The 21,796-nt window shown below is 42.8% G+C and overlaps 1 protein-coding gene and 1 pseudogene across 1 annotated transcript in view; one reads left to right on the top strand and one right to left on the bottom strand.

Moving 5' to 3' along the window:
* The window catches only part of LOC135221288 (transmembrane protein 214-like), a 324,587-nt pseudogene that overhangs the window by 87,495 nt on the left and 215,296 nt on the right, over positions 1-21,796 (bottom strand).
* The window catches only part of LOC135221583 (transmembrane protein 214-B-like), a 125,121-nt gene that overhangs the window by 44,719 nt on the left and 58,606 nt on the right, over positions 1-21,796 (top strand). The window contains exons 4-5 of the mRNA XM_064259272.1: positions 19,024-19,253; positions 21,262-21,363. Of these exons, the coding sequence (XP_064115342.1) occupies positions 19,024-19,253; positions 21,262-21,363 (332 nt within the window). The remainder of the gene's footprint in view (positions 1-19,023; positions 19,254-21,261; positions 21,364-21,796) is intronic.

The raw sequence follows: 21,796 nt of genomic DNA, 5'->3' as shown, positions 1-21,796 counted from the left end.
TTTAGTTCATACTCGGAGAAATTAGCTAAAGACAGAATTAGAAAAGCAGCGCTTAGGGAAAGTAGACTTAGCTCTGCTTCGTCTTGCGATGCATCTGTTCCTTCTGTTTCTCCTCAAATTGTTATGTCTCCTTTAACTACACCTCCTATTCCTCCTACTAATCCCACTTCTCCGGCTTCCCGTGTAGTTTCTTCCGACACCATTGCCAGTCTGGAATCGAGGTTAGATCAGAAATTTTCGGTACTAGAGAATACGGTTGCAACTTGGTAATTCAGTTAAGACGTTTTTGGAGAAAGCGGCTTCAGGTAAGAGTGTAGTTGAGGGTGCGTCTGTCTGTCCTGACACGTCTCCTAGACAAAGGTCACTGTCCAGCTCCCCCGCACCGGGGAGAAGACATACCGGAAGTCCAAGGGAGTCGATCGGGATTTGCCCACAGACAGGCGCCTCTCTTGTTGAGCCTGTTGCGCCTCAACAGGGCTCGTTTAAGCGTTGGAAAGGTGTTGCGGTCAGACGCTTTTCAAATGATTCAAGCGATTCGTCTCCGGTCGCACGGCGCTCTTGGCGAGATTCGCCCGTTTCGCGTCCCTTAAAGAGGCGTTCAGGCGCCGATTCTTCGCCTCCTCCAGTCAAGCGGTATAAGGAGCCTGAGAGTAGGGTTGCGCCTCGGCCGTTAGCGGCTCGTTCGTCGCCTCAATCTGTGCCTTTTTCGGCTCCATCTACTAGTAGAGATTGTGGTTTTAGCGCTGTAGCTAGCAGTTCTAAGGGTGTTTCTTTAGGCGCTTTTCGTCTGTTACGCCTGATGCGCCTGTTTCGCCTCGAATTTCGGCGGCTCCGAGCGAGGCGCAAGTAGTTTTTCCGCCTCCTGCTGAACATTTAGGCTCTTCCAAGCCTACGTTAACTGTTTTTGATTCGTCTCTGGCGCCTTTGCGCAAGCGTTTTAGAGATGTTAACCAACTGGATGAATGAGTCCAAGGGTGGTTCGAAACCTTCAGATCGCTTGTAGTTCCGTCTACTTCTTCGGCGGTATCGGAGAATGAAGAAGAAGTAGAGGAGGAGGATTCACATCACCTCTCGTGTTATTCACGTCTCCTTAGATTTCTTCTGGTATCTTATCCAGATTATTTTGAGAAAGCGGCTCCGCGCTCCCCAACTTCGACTTTTTTGATGAGGAGGAAAACTTCAGACCCTCTCCTCCCAAAACTTGTTCTATCTAAAGCGGTTAGACATTCGTTGAAAGAGACGGAGAAATGGATGTCTATGAAAAGAGACTTAGGGAAGGCTCTTTTTGCTTACCCTCCCTCTAAGTTTGCTTCGTAAGAGGTATAGGTTTTATGTAACTGGGGAAGCTCCTTCTCTGGGAGTTTCTGCCTCCTCCCAGGGAGACTTCTCCAGTTTAATCGACTCCTCTAGAAGATCTGCTTTCGCCGCAGCGAAAGTTTTCTTTACAGCGCCTGAGTTGGACCACGTTGTAAAGAATCAATTTAAACTTTTGGAAGTCTTTAGCTTCCTTGATTGGACTATTGGCGCTTTAGCGGCCAAGATCGAAGACTGTCCTTCTCTTTCTCAGGAGTTAGCGGAGGATTGGATTGGTGTTCTGTCCTGTGCGGACAAATCCATTTGGGATGGATGTGATGAGTTAGCTTCGCTCATCGCCTTTGGTACCCTTAAGAAAAGGCAACTTTGGTGCTCCTTTGCTTCTAAAAGGGTTACGTCCCAACAGAAGTCTGCTCTCTTTGTTTGCTCCTTTTGTGAAAGATAACCTCTTTCCAGACGATGTAGTGTTGTCAATTTCGTCTGCGCTAGATAAGAAATCTACTTCGGATTTACTGGCACAGTCTACTAAGAGACCTAAAGCTCCTGTGGAGACTGTTCCTTCGGTTTCTCCTCTGGCCCAAGCGCCTTTTCGAGGGAGAAAACCCAAGCGCTTCTTTCGGCCGAAGTCGAATTTGCGACCTCAGTCTAAGGCCTCGGCCAAGGTTAACAAACCTTCCAAATGAAAGCTCGGTTCTTCATGCACCAGTGGGAGCCAGGCTGGCTCTGTTTTGGGAGGAATGGGAAAACAGAGGAGCAGAAGCCTGGGTAGTGCAAGTACTCAAGTTCGGCTATCGTATTCTCTCGTTTCACCTCCCTCGCTCTCACCTGTGCCAATTCCATTCCAGGCATACTCTCCGGGCTCAGACAAATTTCTGGCGCTAGCCGCAGAAGTGGAAGCGCTTGTTCTCAAAGAAGCGATAGAACAGATAGAAGGGGATTTTCCTCCAGGCTTTTACAATCGCCTTTTTGTAGTTCCCAAGTCATCAGGTTCTGGAGGCCGGTTTTGGATGTGAGCGCCCTGAACTTGCATGTCCAGAAAACAAAATTTCATATGGAGACCACTCGGTCGGTTCTGGAGTCCATCAGACAGGGGGATTGGATGGTCTCTCTGGACATGCAAGACGCTTATTTTCACATTCCGATACATCGCGAATCTCGGAAGTACCTGAGGTTCATGTTCGAAGGCAAGGTGTTTCAGTTTCGGGCGCTTTGCTTCGGACTAGCGACCGCTCCTCAAGTTTTCACCAGGGTTCTATCCCCGATAGGAAGCTGGCTACACATATTAGGAGTAAGAATCTCCCTCTATCTGGACGATTGGCTTCTCCGGTCGGAATCAGAGAGTCTGTGCATGAAGGACCTTGGAAAACAAACTCTGGATCTTGCCAGAAAGTTAGGAATTCTTGGTCAACAAACAGAAGTCCCAGTTGGTTCCATCTCAGAGCATCCTTTATTTGGGGATGATTCTGAATGCTCAAGTTTTTCGGGCTTTTCTGTCCCCGAAGAGGGTTCAAGGCTGTCTGGAGACAGTTCAGGAGTTCTTGGACAAAGAGGTAAGTTCTGCCAATCAGTGGATGAGGCTCCTGGGCAAATTGACGTCAGTGGAGAAATTTGTGACGTTGGGAAGACTGCACATGAGACCTCTGCAGTATTTCCTGAGAGCCTCTTGGTGCAGGAAGACACAACTAGACTCGATTACCTTTCCTGTCACAGATCAAATAAAAGAGGACCTAAGGTGGTGGCTCTCTCGAGCAAGGTTGGAAGAAGGGTTAGATTTACGACCCATCCTCCCGAACCTACAGTTCTTTTCCGACGCATCGGACACAGGTTGGGGAGCCCTACTGGGAAATCAACGGACTTCAGGAGCTTGGTCGGAGAAGGAGAAGAAGTTCCACATAAATGTAAAGGAAAGGAACTGTTAGCAATTTTCTTGGGGCTCAGACAGTTTCGGAGCTTAGTAGAAGGTCGAGTAGTGGCAGTGCATTCCGACAACTCCACGGCTCTCTCGTACGTGCGGAAACAGGGGGGACTCAGTCTTTCTCTCTGTACGAAGTAGCCAAGGATCTCCTCCTTGTGGCGTCAAACGTAAGAAGCCGGAAGGTTATCAGCTAGTCCCGAGATTTGTTCCGGGAAAGATGAACGTCCTGGCGGACGAGTTAAGTCGTCAACAGCAAGTGTTACTCTGGAGTGGACTTTGGACAACAAGATTTGTCAGAAACTTTGGCGCCTTTGGGGACGACCGTCAATAGCCTGTTCGCGACATCAAGGAACAACCGTCTTCCTCTCTTTTGTTCTCCAGTCCCAGATCCTCTAGCTTGGTCGGTGGACGCAATGCTGTTGGATTGGTCGGGTCTGGAAGCTTATGCATTCCCTCCGTTCGGTCTAATAAGAGAGGTGCTGAACAAGTTCATGTCGCACAGCAATGTAACGCTAACGTTAATCGCTCCCTTTTGGCCCAGGAAAGAGTGGTTCCCGGACCTTCTCCAGTTGTTAGTAGACTTCCCCAGACTTCTTCCTCCAGAGAAGTGGCTTCTCAAACAACCTCACTTCAAGAGGTTCCACCAAAACTTGTCCGCTCTAGCTCTGACAGGGTTCAGACTGTCCGGAATCTTGTCAGAGCGAAAGGATTTTCAAAAAGAGCTGCAGAAGCTATCGCTCAGTTGTAGGAGAGAGTCTTCTAACAAACTCTATCAAGGGAAGTGGAGAATCTTCAGAGAGTGGTGTAGAAGTGCTAAAGTCTCTACTTCTGCGACCTCTTTAACAGAAATAGCAGATTTTCTTCTATTTCTTAGGAACTCTAAGAAACTGGCTCTTCGACGATCAGAGGATATAGAGCCATGCTCTCTTCGGTTTTTCGACATCGAGGTTTGGATATTTCCTCCAATTCAGATCTGTCGGACCTCATTAGGTCTTTCGAAACCACTAAGCTCCCGCAAGATACAGTGGCTTGGAACTTAGATGTGGTGCTTAAGTTCCTCATGGGGCCACCGTTTGAGCCTTTGAAGTCGGCTTCACTCAGGAACTTGACTAAGAAGGCACTCTTTCTTATTGCACTAGCTTCTGCTAAGCGTGTCAGCGAATTGCACGCTATAGACAAAAGAGTCGGTTTCTCTCAAGGCAATGCTGTATTTTCGGTATCTTTGACCTTTCTAGCCAAAAATGAGAATCCTTCTAATCCTTGGCCGAGGAGTTTTGTGGTAAGGAACTTATCTGATTTGGTTGGACATGAGGAGGAAGAAAGGCTCTTATGTCCAGTCAAGGCTATTAAGCAGTATCTGTTTGCCACTAAGGGTATTAGAGGACAATCTTCTAAGCTCTGGACCTCGGTTCAAAATCCCTCTCGTCCTCTTTCTAAGAATGCTATATCGTTTCTTTATTAGAGAGCTTATCAGGGAAGCTCACTCGCAGTTCGAGAACGACAATCTTTCCGTTCTGAGAGTTAAAGCTCACGAGGTTAGAGCAGTGGCAACTTCTTTAGCATTCAGAAAGAATTTATCTTTAGCTTCGATTCTTCAGAGCACGTTCTGGAGATCGAATTCGGTTTTTTGCGAGTCATTATCTCAAAGAGATAGAAACGGTTTTCGAGTTAATTGTAAAACGTTAGGTCCGGTGGCGGTTTCTGGCATGGTGTTGGGAGAAACGGCACAGGGGTCGTCACCTCTATGCTAACTTTTCACCTTGAATAGGTTGTCGAGTTCAAGGGAAGCTGGGGGTACTGAGTACCTGGGATACTCACCAGTCTGTTAGGTCAGATTTTACAATGGTTTGGGTATATATGTTTTTAAATCTGGTGTTGGTGACAAATGTTTTGTATGATTGAATTTCTGGTCTTAGCCCAGGGCAAGGGCAATCTTTGTTGTTACTATCCTCCGTCAGTCAGCCTTGACTCGCTTGAACTACGGAAGGATTCCACTCCTGTAGAGGCTAACTTTGGTCAAATTCCAATTCCTCTACAATAGTAAGAAGAGCACCGACCAGAGGCAGTAACAGTCTGCTGTAGCTCTCTTACAAGGTAAGGTACAACAGACACCTTGAGTGTTTACTGGTATTGCATAAAATGTAACCATTTAAAAATACTAGTGGTCCACTGAATCCCACCTTGCCCCATAAATGTAATCAGCTCTATAATTGTTCGGTAAGACACTACAATAAAAATGAAATTTTCATTATTAAAATGAAGTTTTATTGTATACTTACCGAACAATTATGATTATACCCACCCTCCTCCCCTTAGGTGGACGGACGGGCAGAAAGAATTGGATTCACCTGGGCAGTTGTACCTGGTTCTCCCGCGAGTGAGGGAGATGACGTCATCACCACCAGTGTTGGCGACGCCGACGCGCTAAATTTGAATTTAGTATCCTGCCGCTCGTGGAAATCACGGCTCTATAATTGTTCGGTAAGTATACAATAAAACTTCATTTTAATAATGAAAATTTCATTTTTCAGAGGAATGGATTTATCTACAAATCAGGACATTTCAGATTTGGTTAAATCATTTGACACAAGTAAACAAAGGACAGAACCAGTGGCCTGGAATCTGGATGTTATAATAAAATGACTCTTGGGTCCTCATTTTGAACCGATCAAAGAGGCCTCCTTCAGGATTGTGACAAAGAAGGCCCTTTTTCTAGTACCATTAGCTACAGCTGAAAGAATAAGTGAGCTACAAACTATAAATTGGGTTCTTCAGTGGAGATGTCAAAGTTGTTCACTTTTCTCTTAAATTTTTCTCGCCAAAAACGAGAATCCCAATAGACCATGGCCTTGCTCTTTTGTGATTACTAAAGGTTGTTCTGAATTATTAGGGTCAGAGGCAAAGGAAAGAGTTTGCCACCAGTAAGAGCCCTAAAGTTCTACCCTAAGAGGACGGAAAAGACAAGGAACTTATAGTAATTTATGGACGCTTTTAAAAGACCCCTCTTGCCCTCTTACAAAGAATGCACTTTCATTCTTTTTAAGGGAGATAATTACTACAGAATCACATTCTGAGGTAGGGGAATAGTGTCTCCCTATCCTCAAAGTGAAGGCACATGAAATCAGGGTGATTTCCACATCCTTAGCATTTAAGAAGAACCTCTCCCTGGCAGATATTCTTTAAACAACATATTGGAGATTCAAGTCAGTGTTTCCATCACTATTTTAAGGAAATAGAGACTGTATAGTCAGTGCAGTACTTTTGGTACCATATCAGTGGCTTGCATGATGTTGGAGAAAGGAACTAGGAAGCATCCCTTCCGTTTTTTTTTTTTTTTTTTTTTTTTTTTTTTTTTTTTTTTTTTTTTTTTTTTCCCTTGAATCAAGGTTTTGAGGTATTGGGAGTCTGGGATACTTGGTACTAGGATACCCACCAGGTTTATTTTTATGGTTGAAGGTTGGAATTATGGTGGTGTTCTTGTTTTCTTTTTATTTTTTAGTCTTCACTTCAAAACTCCCACTAAGGTAGCAGACAACCTAGGGTGAAACTGCCCTGCCTCGACCATATAAGATGAGCGCTAGCCAGAGGAAGTATCTTCCTGCAGTAGCTCTCTTACAACATAAGGAAACTACAAGCATTGGCACAATGCAGTCATTTTTCTATTCACAAGTTTATTTCTTTACATATAATGATTTGGTGTAGAACAGTCTGTATCCCACCTCCTGTCCATGTGGAATCAGCTATGTATGGATTTACAGTGGACCCCCGGTACTATTCACATTCTCCGGATTTGAGGACTCGCACACAGATTTCTCTCTGGAGCATTTCCCCCATTATTTGCAGAAAATTTGCTTATTCGCAGTATTTTTCTGTAAGAAATATCCACAAATTCCTGTTTTTTTATCAATTTCATCATAAAATGCACTTTTTGTGATAAAGCTTTTAAAAAAACCAGGTATAAAAATTTTTAGTTGGTTTTTCTTGAGTTTTAGCTAACAAAATAGGAGGTTTTAAGCATTTTTATAGGGGTTCCAACTATTCGTGGGTTCTAACTATTCGTTGGGGGTTCTGGTACACATCCCCCGCAAATACGGGGGACCACTGTATTAGCTAAGTTACTTAATTAAATATTACATTTGTATGATAAAGTAAAATTTTACATATAGTACAGTGGTACCTCGACATACGAAAGGCTCAACTTACGAAAAACTCGAGATACGAAAGCAAATACGAAAAATTTTACGGCTCTACATACGAAAATTGCTCAAGTTATGAAAGGTTGTTGCTGTAAAGTCCCGAGATTCACCCGGACCACTGCTCTCCCATTGGTTCCTGATGCTAGTCACCCCATAAGATCCTGCTCTCCTATTGGTCAGCATCTACCCCTTGTGCTTTATGTATTCTATTGGTAAAAGGATGCTGTAAATTGAAAAACTTATTCATGCAATACATTTAATAAAAAAAAACATTAGGTAAAGATAGAATAAAGAATAGAAATGAATGGTTATTATACTGTTTGGTAGTTTCATTAGTTGAAGAGAGACACTAATGGAAAATTTATGGTTTACTGTGTCCTAGGAAAAGTTATTGCTTGGCAATTGTTCGGTACTCGTAAGAGCTGAATGTAAACAAATGATTGTAAGGTTTTTTTTGTTTGTTTGTTTGTTTATTATAGTTAATGATTAATTAATAATTATTTGAAATGAGTACATGCTGATTATTTATACATTTTATTGGCATATCTAAGCTTTTAGCTTCTTTGGTTTAGATGTCAGAATCATAGACTAGGCTACAGTAGCAACCGCTAACATAGGCTAGGCTTATTGCTAAGGGACATATGCTAAAGTCCTAATATATGCAGTAAAAATGGGGTTGAACATTACATGCAGTTGAGTATTACTCGAGTATGCACAGTATTTTGCCTTTTTGGAGTCATATTTCTTCCATCGGATCGGCGTCGTAACCCTAGAACATGTGTTTTAGGCCTGGAAATATAATTTACTGGGGTGTTTTTGTAGGGCTTGGAATGGATTAGGCATTTTACATGTAATATGCGGTTCAAGATACGTAAAACTCATGATACGAAGGCTGCCTCGGAACAGATTAATTTCGTATCTCGAGGTACCACTGTACTACTCACCGAGAACAGTGGTACCTCGTTTGTCGAATGTTTCTTATACTTAACATTCCGTTTTTTGAAAGAAATTTTTGAGAAAATTTTGTATTGTTTGTTGAACAAATGCTCGTACTTCGAACTGACCGATTATCTTGTTTATACTTATGTTTGACAGCTTGCTGCGTCCCGCAAGAAAAACTTATTAACGTGTTTTCCATTTACAATATACGTATAGTTTAATGACAAAAGAAATAAAAGAATAAAGCATTTCAATATAAAATTTAACATAAAAGATGTACAAAATCATACGTCACCACTGTGATGTCAATTGCAGCTATGAGACTGAATGAGGGAGCATTGATATGTTGAGGAGAGGAGAAGAGAGAGTTAAAATATTACTACATGTATGTAAAAGAAATAACAATTCACGTAAAAAATTGGATTTTCACTATAAATTTAACAATGATAAAATATGAAAACAATCAAATGCAATACAGAAACGAATAAAAAAGTCTTAACTGAGCCGATGTTCAGTGTGCCAAGGAGATGGGTATAGTTTAACCATAATCAGCAAATTAGTAAATGAAAGAACAAACCTTTTCACAATGGAATTTAGCATAAATGTTTAACGAAATCATTCGTCATTGCTGTGATGCACAGCTAACTTGAGATGGAGAGAGCGTTTATATTTTAGAGGAATAATGAATAAATGAGTTTAGGTTATCATGTGTTGTGATATTGTTGAGAAGAGAAGAAGAGGTTGTAAAATCTTTACTATAATATGTACGTGAAAGTAGTACAAATTCACATAAAAAAAATAAAATTTTATTTCACAATAAATTCAACATAATGATAAAACATGAAAACAATCAAATGCAATACAGTAATATTAATAACAAAGAAAAAAATTTGTACTTGAGCCAGTGGTCAGTGTGCTGAGTGAGACGATAGAGAGGAGAGGAGAGGGAAGATGAGGGTCTGCTTCCTACTGACTTCCCAGCTGAGCTGGGATAATTATTTGCCCGTTTCTTTTACATACACTCAAGTTGCCCAAATCACTTCTTTTAGTTATGGTAAAATACTTATCTAGTGACAATTGCTTTTTACGATCTTTTACCACTGTAAAAGTAACTCAACTCCATAATAAACACACTGGTGCCGTGTTCAGCTTCCGCGTGCCTTCATTGTTTGTTTAAACGACTTCCTTGTGAAAAGTTATTTAATCTCTCTTTCCTTTTCTTGCATTCTTTACTTATTAGTCATTTCTGTGCAAAATCATCATGTTTATTTTAAATTCTGCCATTTGCCAACAGTAAGTTGATGTGATGTGGCATAGCTGCATAATTAATCTCTTTCCTGCACTTAATATCCAAGTGTAAACATGTCACCATTCATAATCTCTCTCTCTCTCTCTCTCTCTCTCTCTCTCTCTCTCTCGTCCTCTCTCTTTCTGCTCTCTCTCTCTCTCTCCTGCCCATTTAATATCCAAGTGTAAACATTGATCAACAATCATTCTTTCGCTCTCTCTCCCTCCTGCCATTTAATATCCAAGTGTAAAACAAAGTCAAACAATCATTTCTCCTCTTCTCTCTCTCTCTCACTTTCTCTCTCTCTCTCTCTCTTCCTCTCCTCTCTCTCTCTTCTTACTCTCTCCTCTCTCTCTCTCTCTCTCTGACATAGACACACACTGTCGATTCCTTTGATTATCCTTGTAAAATGTGGATAAAACTTAGTTTGTTATCAACCTTTGCCTATAGCATGGCCATCCCAGCTGGCCATGCTCCATTTTCACCAAACAGTTCGTAATTCATACATGGAAACAAAATTTTAAAAATTCTAATTCATATAAAGTCAGTCCCAGCTTCAGGCGAATGTTGTCTGGGTTAAGATGGCTGGACATGAAAAAAGCAGAGCTCATGATACAGAGGCGTTAACCTTCTGCAAGACCGACTGAACATGCCCCGACAAGGAAGCTGAAGAGATGATTTGGTATCCTGAGTAGCTCCCACTAAGGCTTCCAAGCAAGAAGGAGTGTAAGATGACTGAGCCTGAGTCTTCCTTTCCGTAAGTTGTTGATCTCATTCGTGGATTTAACAATTTGGAAAGTAGGACTCAGGCTCGGTCATCTTACACTCCTTCTTGCTTCGAAGCCTTAGTGGGAGCTACTCTGGATCCCAAATCATCTCTTGTGTGTCTCTCTCCTCCTGCTCCGGAATGGAGACCGACGAGGAGAAGGATGTGTAGGCTCCTCAAGGCACCTTCCCCCCTAAAATTAACGGAAGGGTTAGCAGCTTAACAGCCTGAAGCTCCAACTAACCTGTCTGGGCTGGGTCCATGCGTCGGCTACCGAGACGAACCCACTATAACACTAGGAACATCACTTACCACAACAGATGACTTGTTAACATGTCCGTGACTGGGCACGGGCGTGGCAGATGTACGAACGTAAGATGGAGGGGAATCCCGAACACACGAGATCGAAGGAGAATCCCCGAGAGTCGAACTCTTGGAAGCACAGTGAGAGAGGCAGGCAAACACTCCTGCTGCACCAACTCCACGTTCGCTACCTTCGACCTCTTGACAGGCGCTTTGAGATCCTTATGCCGACGAATAGGCCTTGGAGAAGAAGGAGCACTTACATCATGTGCACGGGCAGGGGAGGTTGCAAACACGTCCGCATTGTTCCTCCCTCGTAGGCAAAAAAAGGGCAAAGTCCTTAGCCTTCCAGCGCTTGATACGCCGACGGGGTGTAGAGGGGGAAGAGGGAGAGGAGACAGCACTGGTTTCTTATGCGATCTCTTTGCAGGAGGCGGGGACAAAGCAACACGTTTCCTACCAGTCCTCCCAACAAATAAGCCAGCCAACTTGACATCCAAAACAGAGTCCAACCTCTGAAGCACTGCCTGGCATATAACCTCAGACTGATGCGCCAGAGAAGGCTCCGATGACATGGAAGGGAGATGTAGCGAACTGGGCAGCAGGGATGATGTCACGGCCGAGAGAGGCAGAGCATAGGTGACGACTGGGACAGACGTCATTGATGGGAGTGACGTCACAGCTTCCCTTCGGTGCGAGGGGGAATCAAACGCCACTGGCGGAGGAATACACAAAGACATATCCCGTGACATCATCAACTGGGCTGACACCACGGCGTCTCTCCGACTCTAAGAAGTGGCAGCAGTCACTGGTGGAGCAATACAAGATGGCCAACCTCAGCTACCCACAAAGACGAGGCCAGGAGGAGGGGGGATGGCCTGGCCAGCCCTGGGAGGGGGTGTGTGAGCCTCCATAAAATGCGCTACCAACCCCTCCAAGGACGGGGGACCCCTAGCCCGAGTGGCTTCCAAATCGCCGCCATTTTGGACGCCTCCGACTCTGGAAGAAAAGAGAATGATGAAAAAGCCTCCCCCTTCTCGGGAATCAAATTAATTCCTAAAGAAGAAGGGGCGACATTACAAACATCAGCCTGGTGGCCTCCCGATACTTCCAGCGACGAATCAGTGGAAGAAAAGGAAGGAGACACAGAAACAACAATACTATGGGGGTTGAATACTGCAGGAGACGAAGCATCGGGAAGAGGCGAAAAACCCTCCCAAGAAGGATGTTCTCTCTTGCAACAGAACGACGCCTATTGTTAAGACCTCAGATTTGTAGCTATGAAAAATACAAATTGTCTTAGAAAATTTGTCATTTTTATTAACTTTTGAACACATTATTGATAGACAAAAATGTGAAAAGTGGGACTTTTTGGGTTGGTTGGAACGAATTATCCTGATTCCCTTATTTCTTTTGGGGATATCTGTTTCATATTTCGAACAGCCGTCTGGAATGAATTAAGTTCAAAGTCTGAGGTACTGCTGTAATTACAGATTTATAGCCCTCCCTCCTCCCCCGCATATGGATTTTAGGTCATAAACAAATTGAAATACCTGGCTCAGTTGTTCCTCTTCTTCCTGAAAGTGGGTGGGACTGGTTACGTGCAATCAAAACAAAAGAATGGCTACTGTGAATTTCAAACTTGGCTGCCGATACTAGAAACTCTTAGCTATGTAATTACTAGTCAAGTATATGTAAAATTTTATTTTATTTTATAAAAATGTCATTTTAAAATGCTGAAATTTTTTGTAACAATACAGGTGTTTTTATATTAAAGTAAACTGAATGGTACTCAGTTTGTAAATGCTGTTTTGTTCATGAAACTTACCTGTCAGATATATATATAGCTGTATTTTCTGAAGTCCGACAGAAATTCAAAAACTTCCGGCACACACAGTGGTCGGCCAGGTGGTTAGTACCCATTCCCGCCGCTGGGAGGCGGGTATCAGGAACCATTCCCATTTTCTATTCATAATTTTTCTGTCGCCGGTGCTGGAAACACCTGTTTTCAGTACCTCCGTCTTAGGATTTTGGAAACTTCATGGCCGCTGAATATCCTAATTGTCTTTTGATTTATTGACTTGGATTTGTGGCTAGGCATACGCTATCTTAAATTGTTTTGAATATGATTCATTTTTGTATATCTGAATCTAGTTAGGCTAGTTTCAGAGGGTGTTGTCTGCTAAGATAGGGTGTGGCTACCGAAAGCTTCGGTAGTTCCGCACTCGATATGCACGAGGGCTATGTGTCTTGCTTCTTTGTTGAGATTTGTCATGTAAGGAGTGTGAGACTTTGTCTAATTCCGTAAGGAAGACGTATGATTCGTATGTACGCAATTAATCAGTAAACAAAGTCAGGGTAGGCTAACCTACCTGTAGACTTTATTTTGCCTAACCCTGTAGTATGGCCTACGGGCTATAAATATGTCTCGTGAGGTAATGCCCTTTACGTTATAGATTCCATCTGTATCTTGGAATCTAAGGTGCTCGCTCTCCTATCATTGTGGTGAAGAGTGCTACTTCTGTAGTTGTTACTCCTAACCCTGTAATGTTGCCTTCGGGCCCTAAACAGTTTCTGTAGAGGGTATTGACCTTTCTCTGATACTCTATCGATTCGTAACTTAGAATCGAAAGTGCTGGCTTTGGAGAGCAAAAGTGAAGTGGCTAAGTGCAGTGACAGTGCCCCTTGTGTAGTGGAGGGTGCGTCAGATCGGCCTTATTTCGCCTCTAGGCCGGGACCTCTGCTTGACTCCCAGGAACAGGGAGAGAGCATGTCGAAAGCCGAAGGAGGGTTACGAGGAACTCCCACCGATCTGACGTGCCTTCGGCAGACCTGAAGTTACTCCCAGGCTGCCAAAGTGCGTGCAACGAATCCTGAAGGATTGCTTCTCGTCCTCCGAAGCGTCCTCCCTGCGCAGGGTTTGGAGCTTTCGGAAGGACTCGCGCCCTCTAAATAGAAGCTTTATAGAAGAGGACGTTTCACGTCCTCTCTCTCTCTCTCGTCATGCGTTGCAGTGAGAAGTAAGAAGGCGAACGTCGCCTGAACTCGTGTACGTCTTTCCACCGAGAAAAGGGAAAGCAAGTCATATTAGCAGGACGCTTTTGAGCGCGGACGTCCTAGCTTTGTTGCTGTGAGAATAAGAAGGCGTTCCCTCGCCCCGCGTATTCTCACACGATCAACCCTTCACCTGAGACTGCTTCGTGCAGTCGGTTTTCTCTCCGAGATGTCTAATGCTCTTCCCTGAAGGCAGTTTCGCTTGCATTGACGCCTGTCAGGAGCGTGACGCTTTTCTGCACGCTTTTTTTTTTTTGACGCTCGGCTTGGACGGGACGTTCGGATGGACGCCAGGCGCGCGCGGGTGCACGCCAAGCGCGCACCAGTAGACGCCGAATGGAGGCCGAAGCGCACGCCAAAGTGGATACAGAGCTAGCGAGCGGCGCGCCGAGAGTGCCGCGCTGCCAACTCCTCGCCTGCTCGCCAGTGGACGCCGAGCGTGCTCGCTGCTAGCCAGTGGACGCCGAGCGCGCTGGCTGAACGTTTCTTTGAAGTCTTCAAGCTGATTTGGGCCTAAAGATTTTTTACCTAACTTCGGTGATCCCTTCTACATCGCCTGCGAAGAATGTGAAGTAAGCAGTGCTTCGGAGGAAGCTTAAAGTGAAAAGGCAACTTCGTTTTCGAAACCCAGCAAGACCACGGGTTTCGTGAATTATAGAGGTCTCTGTCAGTAATATTGCTTTTCGTAAAGTCCAGGATTGGATGGAGTTATGGAAAGCTCAAGGAAAGATCTCTTTTGCTCTACCGCAGTCAAGACTTTGCGGTTAAGGCAGCTCGGATGGGTTATGTAAAAGCTCGACGTCCTGCACGTTCAGGACTCTCCGGCAACGTTCAGTAGGATTCTTGCAAAGGCACTCATCAAAAGGAGGAAAGCGCAAGACAGGACTTCCTTTGCCATACTGCCAATAAATTTTGATACGGGAGAGGAAGCTGGTTGGAGAGTTTTCTTCCTCTTCCCAGGATAATTTTGCAAGCTTTTTAGCCCATCTGAAAGGGCTTTTCAGATGATAGATTTTGTTAGTTCCTAGTCGGGACTACGCTGCCGAATTGAACATCGTCGTTCTACCTGTCGTAAGCCGTCTCTTAACAGGATTCTTGCCCCTTCCTCGTTTGAGACGGAATCGAAAATAAAATGCTCGACTTCCTGGATTACGTTTTGTCAATTCAGTGAATTTCCCCCATTGACAATATACTATCGTTTTTCTCAAGTAAGTGGGTATCCCCTCATTGACAAATTATCTCTTTGTCCCGTAAATGGGTTAGTTCTCATTGACAAACTTCTCATTAACTTTATATTGCGTAAGCGGATAAGCTCTTATTGACAAGATTCGGAAGAGCTCTCATTCATCATTCGCAGACTCGTACAAGAAAATAGACTTGTAGACTACGTCAATGAACGATTATGTCCAATAACATAAGAAGCTTGAGCTGTCCGCTTCAATTCTCTTGAGTTTTGTTTATGAAACTTGCCTGTCAGATATGTATGTAGCTGTATTTCCGAATTCAGCTATAGTATATATGTCTGCCAGGTAGTATGAAAAAACTTTATTGCAATATAATATCATATTTTGCCTTGCGTTATTTTACTACTGGTTGGTTCAAGTCATATACGCTTGCTGTAGTTACCTCTTCGGATGGCAACCGAGAGGTCTATTGTCTATTAATTTAAGGACATTTAATCGTTACTCCCTGCAGCCTTCCAGGAGTTTCCGATTTATCTTTTACCGTTGTATGGTAGTGTTATGACGACACAAACGCATCTATATATTTAGCGTTTTCTGTTTCGCTTAAATATACCAGCTTGAGAGTCTCTTTATGCTAAAAATTACGGACCTATTTCTTCGTCTTAGAATAGGGTAGCTGGCAACCCAGGCATAAAGTTAAGAGACGACGATCGTAAGCTGCTGCTGTCACTGTCCTCTCCGCCAGTCCAAACGAGGCAGTACCAGCTCGTTGCCTGTCATGCGCGCTAGGTTACGTCTCTCTCTCCTGCGGGATTGACTGACTAACCGTATCTCTGTGCTGGCAGTTACGTCTCTCTCTCTCTCCTGCGGGATTGACTGACTAACTGTATCTCTGCCCTACAATCACGGACTTTAGCCTTAGATTGAGGGGATTTCTTACATGAATGAATAAACATTGCATTCGTTTTGCCTTACTATGTTCTCAGAGATATCTCTTACTCCTTTCGGTGCTCGTTACCGCACGGTATAGGACTACGAGTCTACCGCAACATTTCACTATTATATGCTCTCCTGCTTAGGCAAAGCGCAGCCTTTTTATGTTTAGGGAAGTAAACATACTGTGTGAGGGAATGGATGAGCTTGCTGGGGACCATTTCCTTCCTAAAGAAGTTTGTTTCCCTGAATAGACTGCAATTCAGACCTCTACAGTTTTTTTCCTACCGGGAAACTGAAATTTTATTAAAGATCTAGGAATGATTCTGAACATCTCTCGGTGCGTTAAGTATCACTTGAGGTGATAGAAAGAAGGTGCCGGACATCTGGAGAGGGTTTCAGATGTCCTGGATCATAATCTGAAAGAAGTGGAAGCAATTCTGTCGTCCCTCCAGTCCTGGAAACGAGTTTTTGGAACCAGTGGTCCACATCCAACTCTGATCTTCCACAGCTCTCTCATATCTTAGGAAGTATCTTCTCTCGGTCCCTGTTCGGGTTTACGAGAAAGAGCCTATTATAACAACAGGCGTAGAATGTAACGATCCTCTAGAGGTTCGTTACAGGATTGCAAAAGTCCGTACGAATCGTCTCGATCGACGGCAGCAACTACTGACTTCCGAGTGGAATCTTTCTTTAGAAGTATGTTGAGAGTTATGGAGACTTTAGGGACGTCCTTTCATACATCTCTTCGCTATGATATTGAACAGGGATGGATGTTTAGTCTCTTTTCCCCTTTTTCAAACGCTTAGGAAATGTAATAAGATGATTTATACCATCACAGGGAGCGACAATGACGCTAATCGCCCCATGTTGGCCTTCAAGATCCTAGATTCACAGAGGTCACGTCCTTCCAAGGACCTTTTCCGAGAGAGTCGGTCTACTTTAACACGAAAGGTACCTATAACCTCTCCGCTCTGAGTCTGACTACGTTCAGACTATCGAGATGTTGACTGCATAAGATTGCCGTCTTCCCTTTCCGTTTGAAGAATGGGATAAGCTGGCAGTCACAACTATTAAAGAATACGCAAATATGTTGTTGACGGCCTTTGGCTCAGAGATTTGCTTCTGTCAAACAACAAAGCCCTTCACAATCTTTGAGTTCTGTGGAATCTCGAAACTCGCTCACCATCTACTTTTTGTCTCACCTGTTTTCTCGGAGTCAGACACTCGTGCGAGATCAGGAGACACAATAGTAGCCCTGAGTTTCTTGTTGACGAAGTCGGTTGCGTTTACACACCCCCGATGATCGTTGAACATTGAGACCAGGTTGGACTGTCAGGCATTCGTCCTTCGGGACTGAATCGCCTTTTTGCTCCTCGCTCCTTTCTCCTGGCACCAGAAGCTCGAGTCAGGAGTGGCTCAGGAGTTGATTCGCTACGACGTTGGGTTGCGTTCATACCCCAAGGTTTGCTTAGCTTGAATCGCCCAGGCAGTCCAGACACTCATCCTTCAGCGAAGAATAGTGCCTTATGGTCTTCAGGGTACAGCCTTGCTGTCCTTGATGCGTCTGACTGGTCAACTGGTCGGTCACCTGACTTTAGTACAGACTGACTGACTGTGCATGTCCAGATCGAAGCTTTCAATATGGAACTTAGACATAGTCTGAAGTTCTTGATGTCAAAGCATTCGAACATCTCCTACCTGTTAACTTCTTGCACGTGATCAGGAAGGCCTTTTTCTAACCACATAGATACCGACAAAGAGGGTTAGTGAGGTTTTCAGCCATCGTCAGAAGTTTTGGCATTAGAGAACACAAGGCGGTGCGTTCTCTAAGCCTTCCGTTGTGGCCTAAGAATGGAAACCCGTCTTGTTCTTGGGCCAGGAGCTTGGAATCAAGGATGGCACAAGTTATTGGGCAGGAGCCAGAGAGAGTCCTGTGCCCTGTCAGGTCTCTCAAGTTTTATCTACATAAAACTCAAGAAAGTCGAAGTCGTACGGACAATCTGCAGTGTTCCGAAAAGACCAGACTTGCCCATATCGAAGAACACCCTGGCTTTATTGTTAAGGAGTTCTTTCAAAAAAGCTCCTTCATTGTGTTGGCACAAAGATTTGAAATCTTTTGATTTGAATGCTCACGAGGTGAGGGCGCGGCTCGGAAGCATTTCAACAGAGCATGGCACTCAGCAACATCCTGAGTACCATGTTTTAGCGAAGCAACTCTGTGTTCAATTCACACTCCCTGCGAGATGTGAAGATGGCATATGAGATCTGCTGCTCGCTAGGGCCATACGTGTCTGCAGACACAATCTTGGGGGCAAGTAGTACCTCTATCCTATCCTGTAGAAAATGGTTAGGAAGAGCTCTTAATTTAGTAGTTGAGTCGCCGACAACGGTGACTTCTTAACTCTTAAGCCTTAGTTAACACACCTTAACTTTGGCTAGGTTGGTCAGGTGGTGATATATATTTTTATATATATATTTATTTTACTTCTTAGCCCTCATGGTATGGTCAATATGGTCTAGTCACGTCGTGGTCTCGCCCCTGTTGACAGATCATCTGGAGTGCACCAGCTATATAGGTCTCTACCTCGCTGGCAACTCTAGTAGCACAAGCAGACTTACGTGGCAATAACCACGAAGCCAGCAATGCTAACAGGTGGAACCAAGATGTAAATCATCTGCATGCATTTGTTTCCCAAAATCCTTCTATTCTGTCCCTTCCCACCTCCAACGGTGGGATTCAGCTATATATATATCTGACAGGTAAGTTTCATGAACAAAATGATATTGTTATGATACAATAAAGTTTGTTCATACTTACCTGGCAGATATATATAATTAAGTACCCACCCACCTCCCCTCAGGGGACAGTGGAAATAAAAATTATGAATAGAAAATGGGAATGGTTCCTGATACCCGCCTCCCAGCGGCGGTAATGGGTACTAACCACCTGGCCGACCACTGTGTGTGCCGGAAGTTTTTGAATTTCTGTCGGACTTCAGAAAATACAGCTATATATATATCTGCCAGGTAAGTATGAACAAACTTTATTGTATCATAACAATATCATATTTTATCTCTATTATTTTGCATGTCCTCAGAGTTTTTCATACAGATTAATCTCATTGCAGTATGGATGGAGCTCATGGTACCCCTTATTGGCTTGAAGAACTATTCAGCATATGTAGTTGATTATGGCTGCGATGTTTTTAGCGGTGGAGGTGGTGGTGGCACAGAAGAATATGCTGATGTTCTGGGAGTTCGGGAGTTTTTCTCAATTCTTGATTTCACTTGGTGTTCCTCTGGTTCTTTGGCAAAACCAGTACAAAGACAGCTCTTTGCTTTATATCCAAAAGTCAAGGTAATTGGTTTTTAAGCATTTTTATAATCTTGCATTGCTTAATGTTTTTAAGGGTGCACCAACTGGCGACTTTCAAGGAATTATCGAATTTTAGTTATTTACAGTTTTCAATTGTTTTATTTCTAAACATCCTGAAGCGATGATGCTAAAAAAATTTTAAAATTGGTTAATTGACATGTTTATTCATTGCTTGTATGACACCGAATCACAAATTATAAAAAGAATTGCAAAAAACGTCTATGAATTATTCAGGATATGTCCAAGTGAGTTATGGACTGTTTTCAACAGTTTTATGTGTAAATAAACATACTACCTAGAAATGTTATTGGTATAAAAGAATGTTTAGATTGGTTCATGGACAATTTTATTCATTGCTTTTATGGCACTGTTAACGAAAAAGCCTTTTAAAAATGTTAGTCTGTGAATGATTCTACATTGGATCAAGTCAGTGAGGTGTCATCAAAGATGAGAGATGGAACCATCTTGCATTAAGGGTGATGACATGAAAAGAAGATAGTCTTTATCATAGGTATATTTTAAAAAGAAAATGAAAGAGTGTGTTTAGAGGAGTTTTGGAGTGGAGTGGCCCCTAATAGAGATAAAATCCATGGAAGAAAACAATACTCTATATAAAATTAAGAATGGCAAAGCACCAGGTCTATCAAATGTGCAAATTGCAGTGCTGAAGGTACTTGGTATAGAGGGGGAAAGCATAGATACTGGAACTGCTAATGGCAATATGGGAAGAGGAAGTAATGCCAAATAGCAGTGAAAAATGTCTGATGGCAAATTGTTTAAATGGAAGGGAGATATTTTGAGTGGTAAATAGAGAGAGCTCAGACTAAGAGAACATTTGTTGAAGGTTGCAAGAAGAATACTTGATAAGAGATTATGAGCAATTGTGGAGATTGGTGAACAGTGGCAAGGTTTCATTACAAGGAAGGTACAGTTGATGCTTCTTTTTTATTAAGAGGGTTACAGGAAATGAGGCTGAAGGTAGTTGGAAATTCTACTGTGCATTTATAGCCCTAGAAAAGGCAGAGTATAGAATACCAAGGGATGTAGTACTGTTTTTGCCGTTAAGAAAGGAAAATTCCAGAAAAGTTAGTAAGGTTGGTTGCATCAGGAATAACTTTCTTTGGTAAAACAGAAATGCTTGAACTTAGAATTGGTTTACACCTGGGGTTGGTACTTAGTCCATTTTTGTTTGTACTGGCTATGAATGTACGTATTGAGTGAAGGGAATTGGAATGAAAATTTATGGTAAAAGTTAAATGCAAATGTTATGATTATTATAGAATGAAGAAGAATTGTAAAGAAGGATAAGAGAATGGCAGGAATATCTTTAATTGGTTGGTAATGTTAAGGGAGAAATGGAGGGAGGTGGTGGGAGTAGTGTGACAAAAAAATGCCAAATAAACTAAAAATAAAGATCATTTGTGCTCTTATCAGACCATTGATGGCTTATGGTTCAGAAACATGAATTTTAGGAAGGAAGAAAGGAGGCAAGGAAGCTGGTGTGAATAGAAATGGGGATGCTGAGATGGATTTTAAAGATTTTGTTGTTTAGGAGGCATAAAAAATTAATTAGGAAAAGTGCTAGGGTGGTAAAGATTACTGATATTACCAAGTTAAGGTTGACATGGTATGGGCATGTGGAAGGATAAGAGAGGAGAAAGGAGTGAAGATGGCTTGGGTGAAACCTATTAGGTGCAAAGGTCATGAGGCAGCACAGGATTAGATGGCATGATATAGCGAGGAAGAATTTGGAGAATGGTTAAGTGGATGAGGTTGCTTTCAATAGAAAGTTTGCTGGCGTTGAACATTCAAGGGCAGCTGGACCCTTTATGGATGTGGTTGGGATGAAGGAAGAGGAGAAGACACTTTTAATGTAAAGGGAATAATAGGTAATATATGAACCATGAAAATTTTGAAATTTCTATTTTTAAGACTATTTGTGACTTCAAAGGTATGAAGATATTTACCATGTATTTGTAAACTATTTCAGACTACAGCATTTACTTCAAATCCAGAGGTTGTACTTCGAAACTTTTTCCCCTCATTTCTTCGTAGATTAAATGTGGATGCACCAGAACAGCTGAAAACAGAGGTTAGTGTCTTTTTTTTTATTATTTCTTTTAGAGCAGTTGTAGTTTAGAACACAAACCTTATCAAAAGTTAATAGATTGGCCACATTAGATGTTAAGAGGTTATGTTGGTTTGTAAAATGTCTTCAAAGAGTGAAGTGGCATCATAGTAAATTACTAGGTTTCCTAGATTTCCTGAGCTATGTATTGATGCCCTGACTTTGAAGTGCCATCCTTAAGAAGGCTGTTCTTTAGAAGATAGAGAACTCTTAAATATGAATATGTATCATTACTGTCACTCCAGGTGTAGTTATAGACATTGTATAAGAGGAAAAGTGATACGATCTGTAGTAAGAGTACATCATAATGAGACTGTGAAATCCAGGCTGAAGGATAGTAAAATTGTGTTTTGTAGCATATTTAATACTAATTTAGTTTTAGAAAGGAGCAATGAAA

The sequence above is a fragment of the Macrobrachium nipponense genome, chromosome 2 (genome assembly GCF_015104395.2).
Source record: "Macrobrachium nipponense isolate FS-2020 chromosome 2, ASM1510439v2, whole genome shotgun sequence".
NCBI lineage: Eukaryota > Metazoa > Arthropoda > Malacostraca > Decapoda > Palaemonidae > Macrobrachium > Macrobrachium nipponense.
Note: the sequence above shows the minus strand (reverse complement) of the source record. Positions and strands in the feature narration are given on the sequence as shown.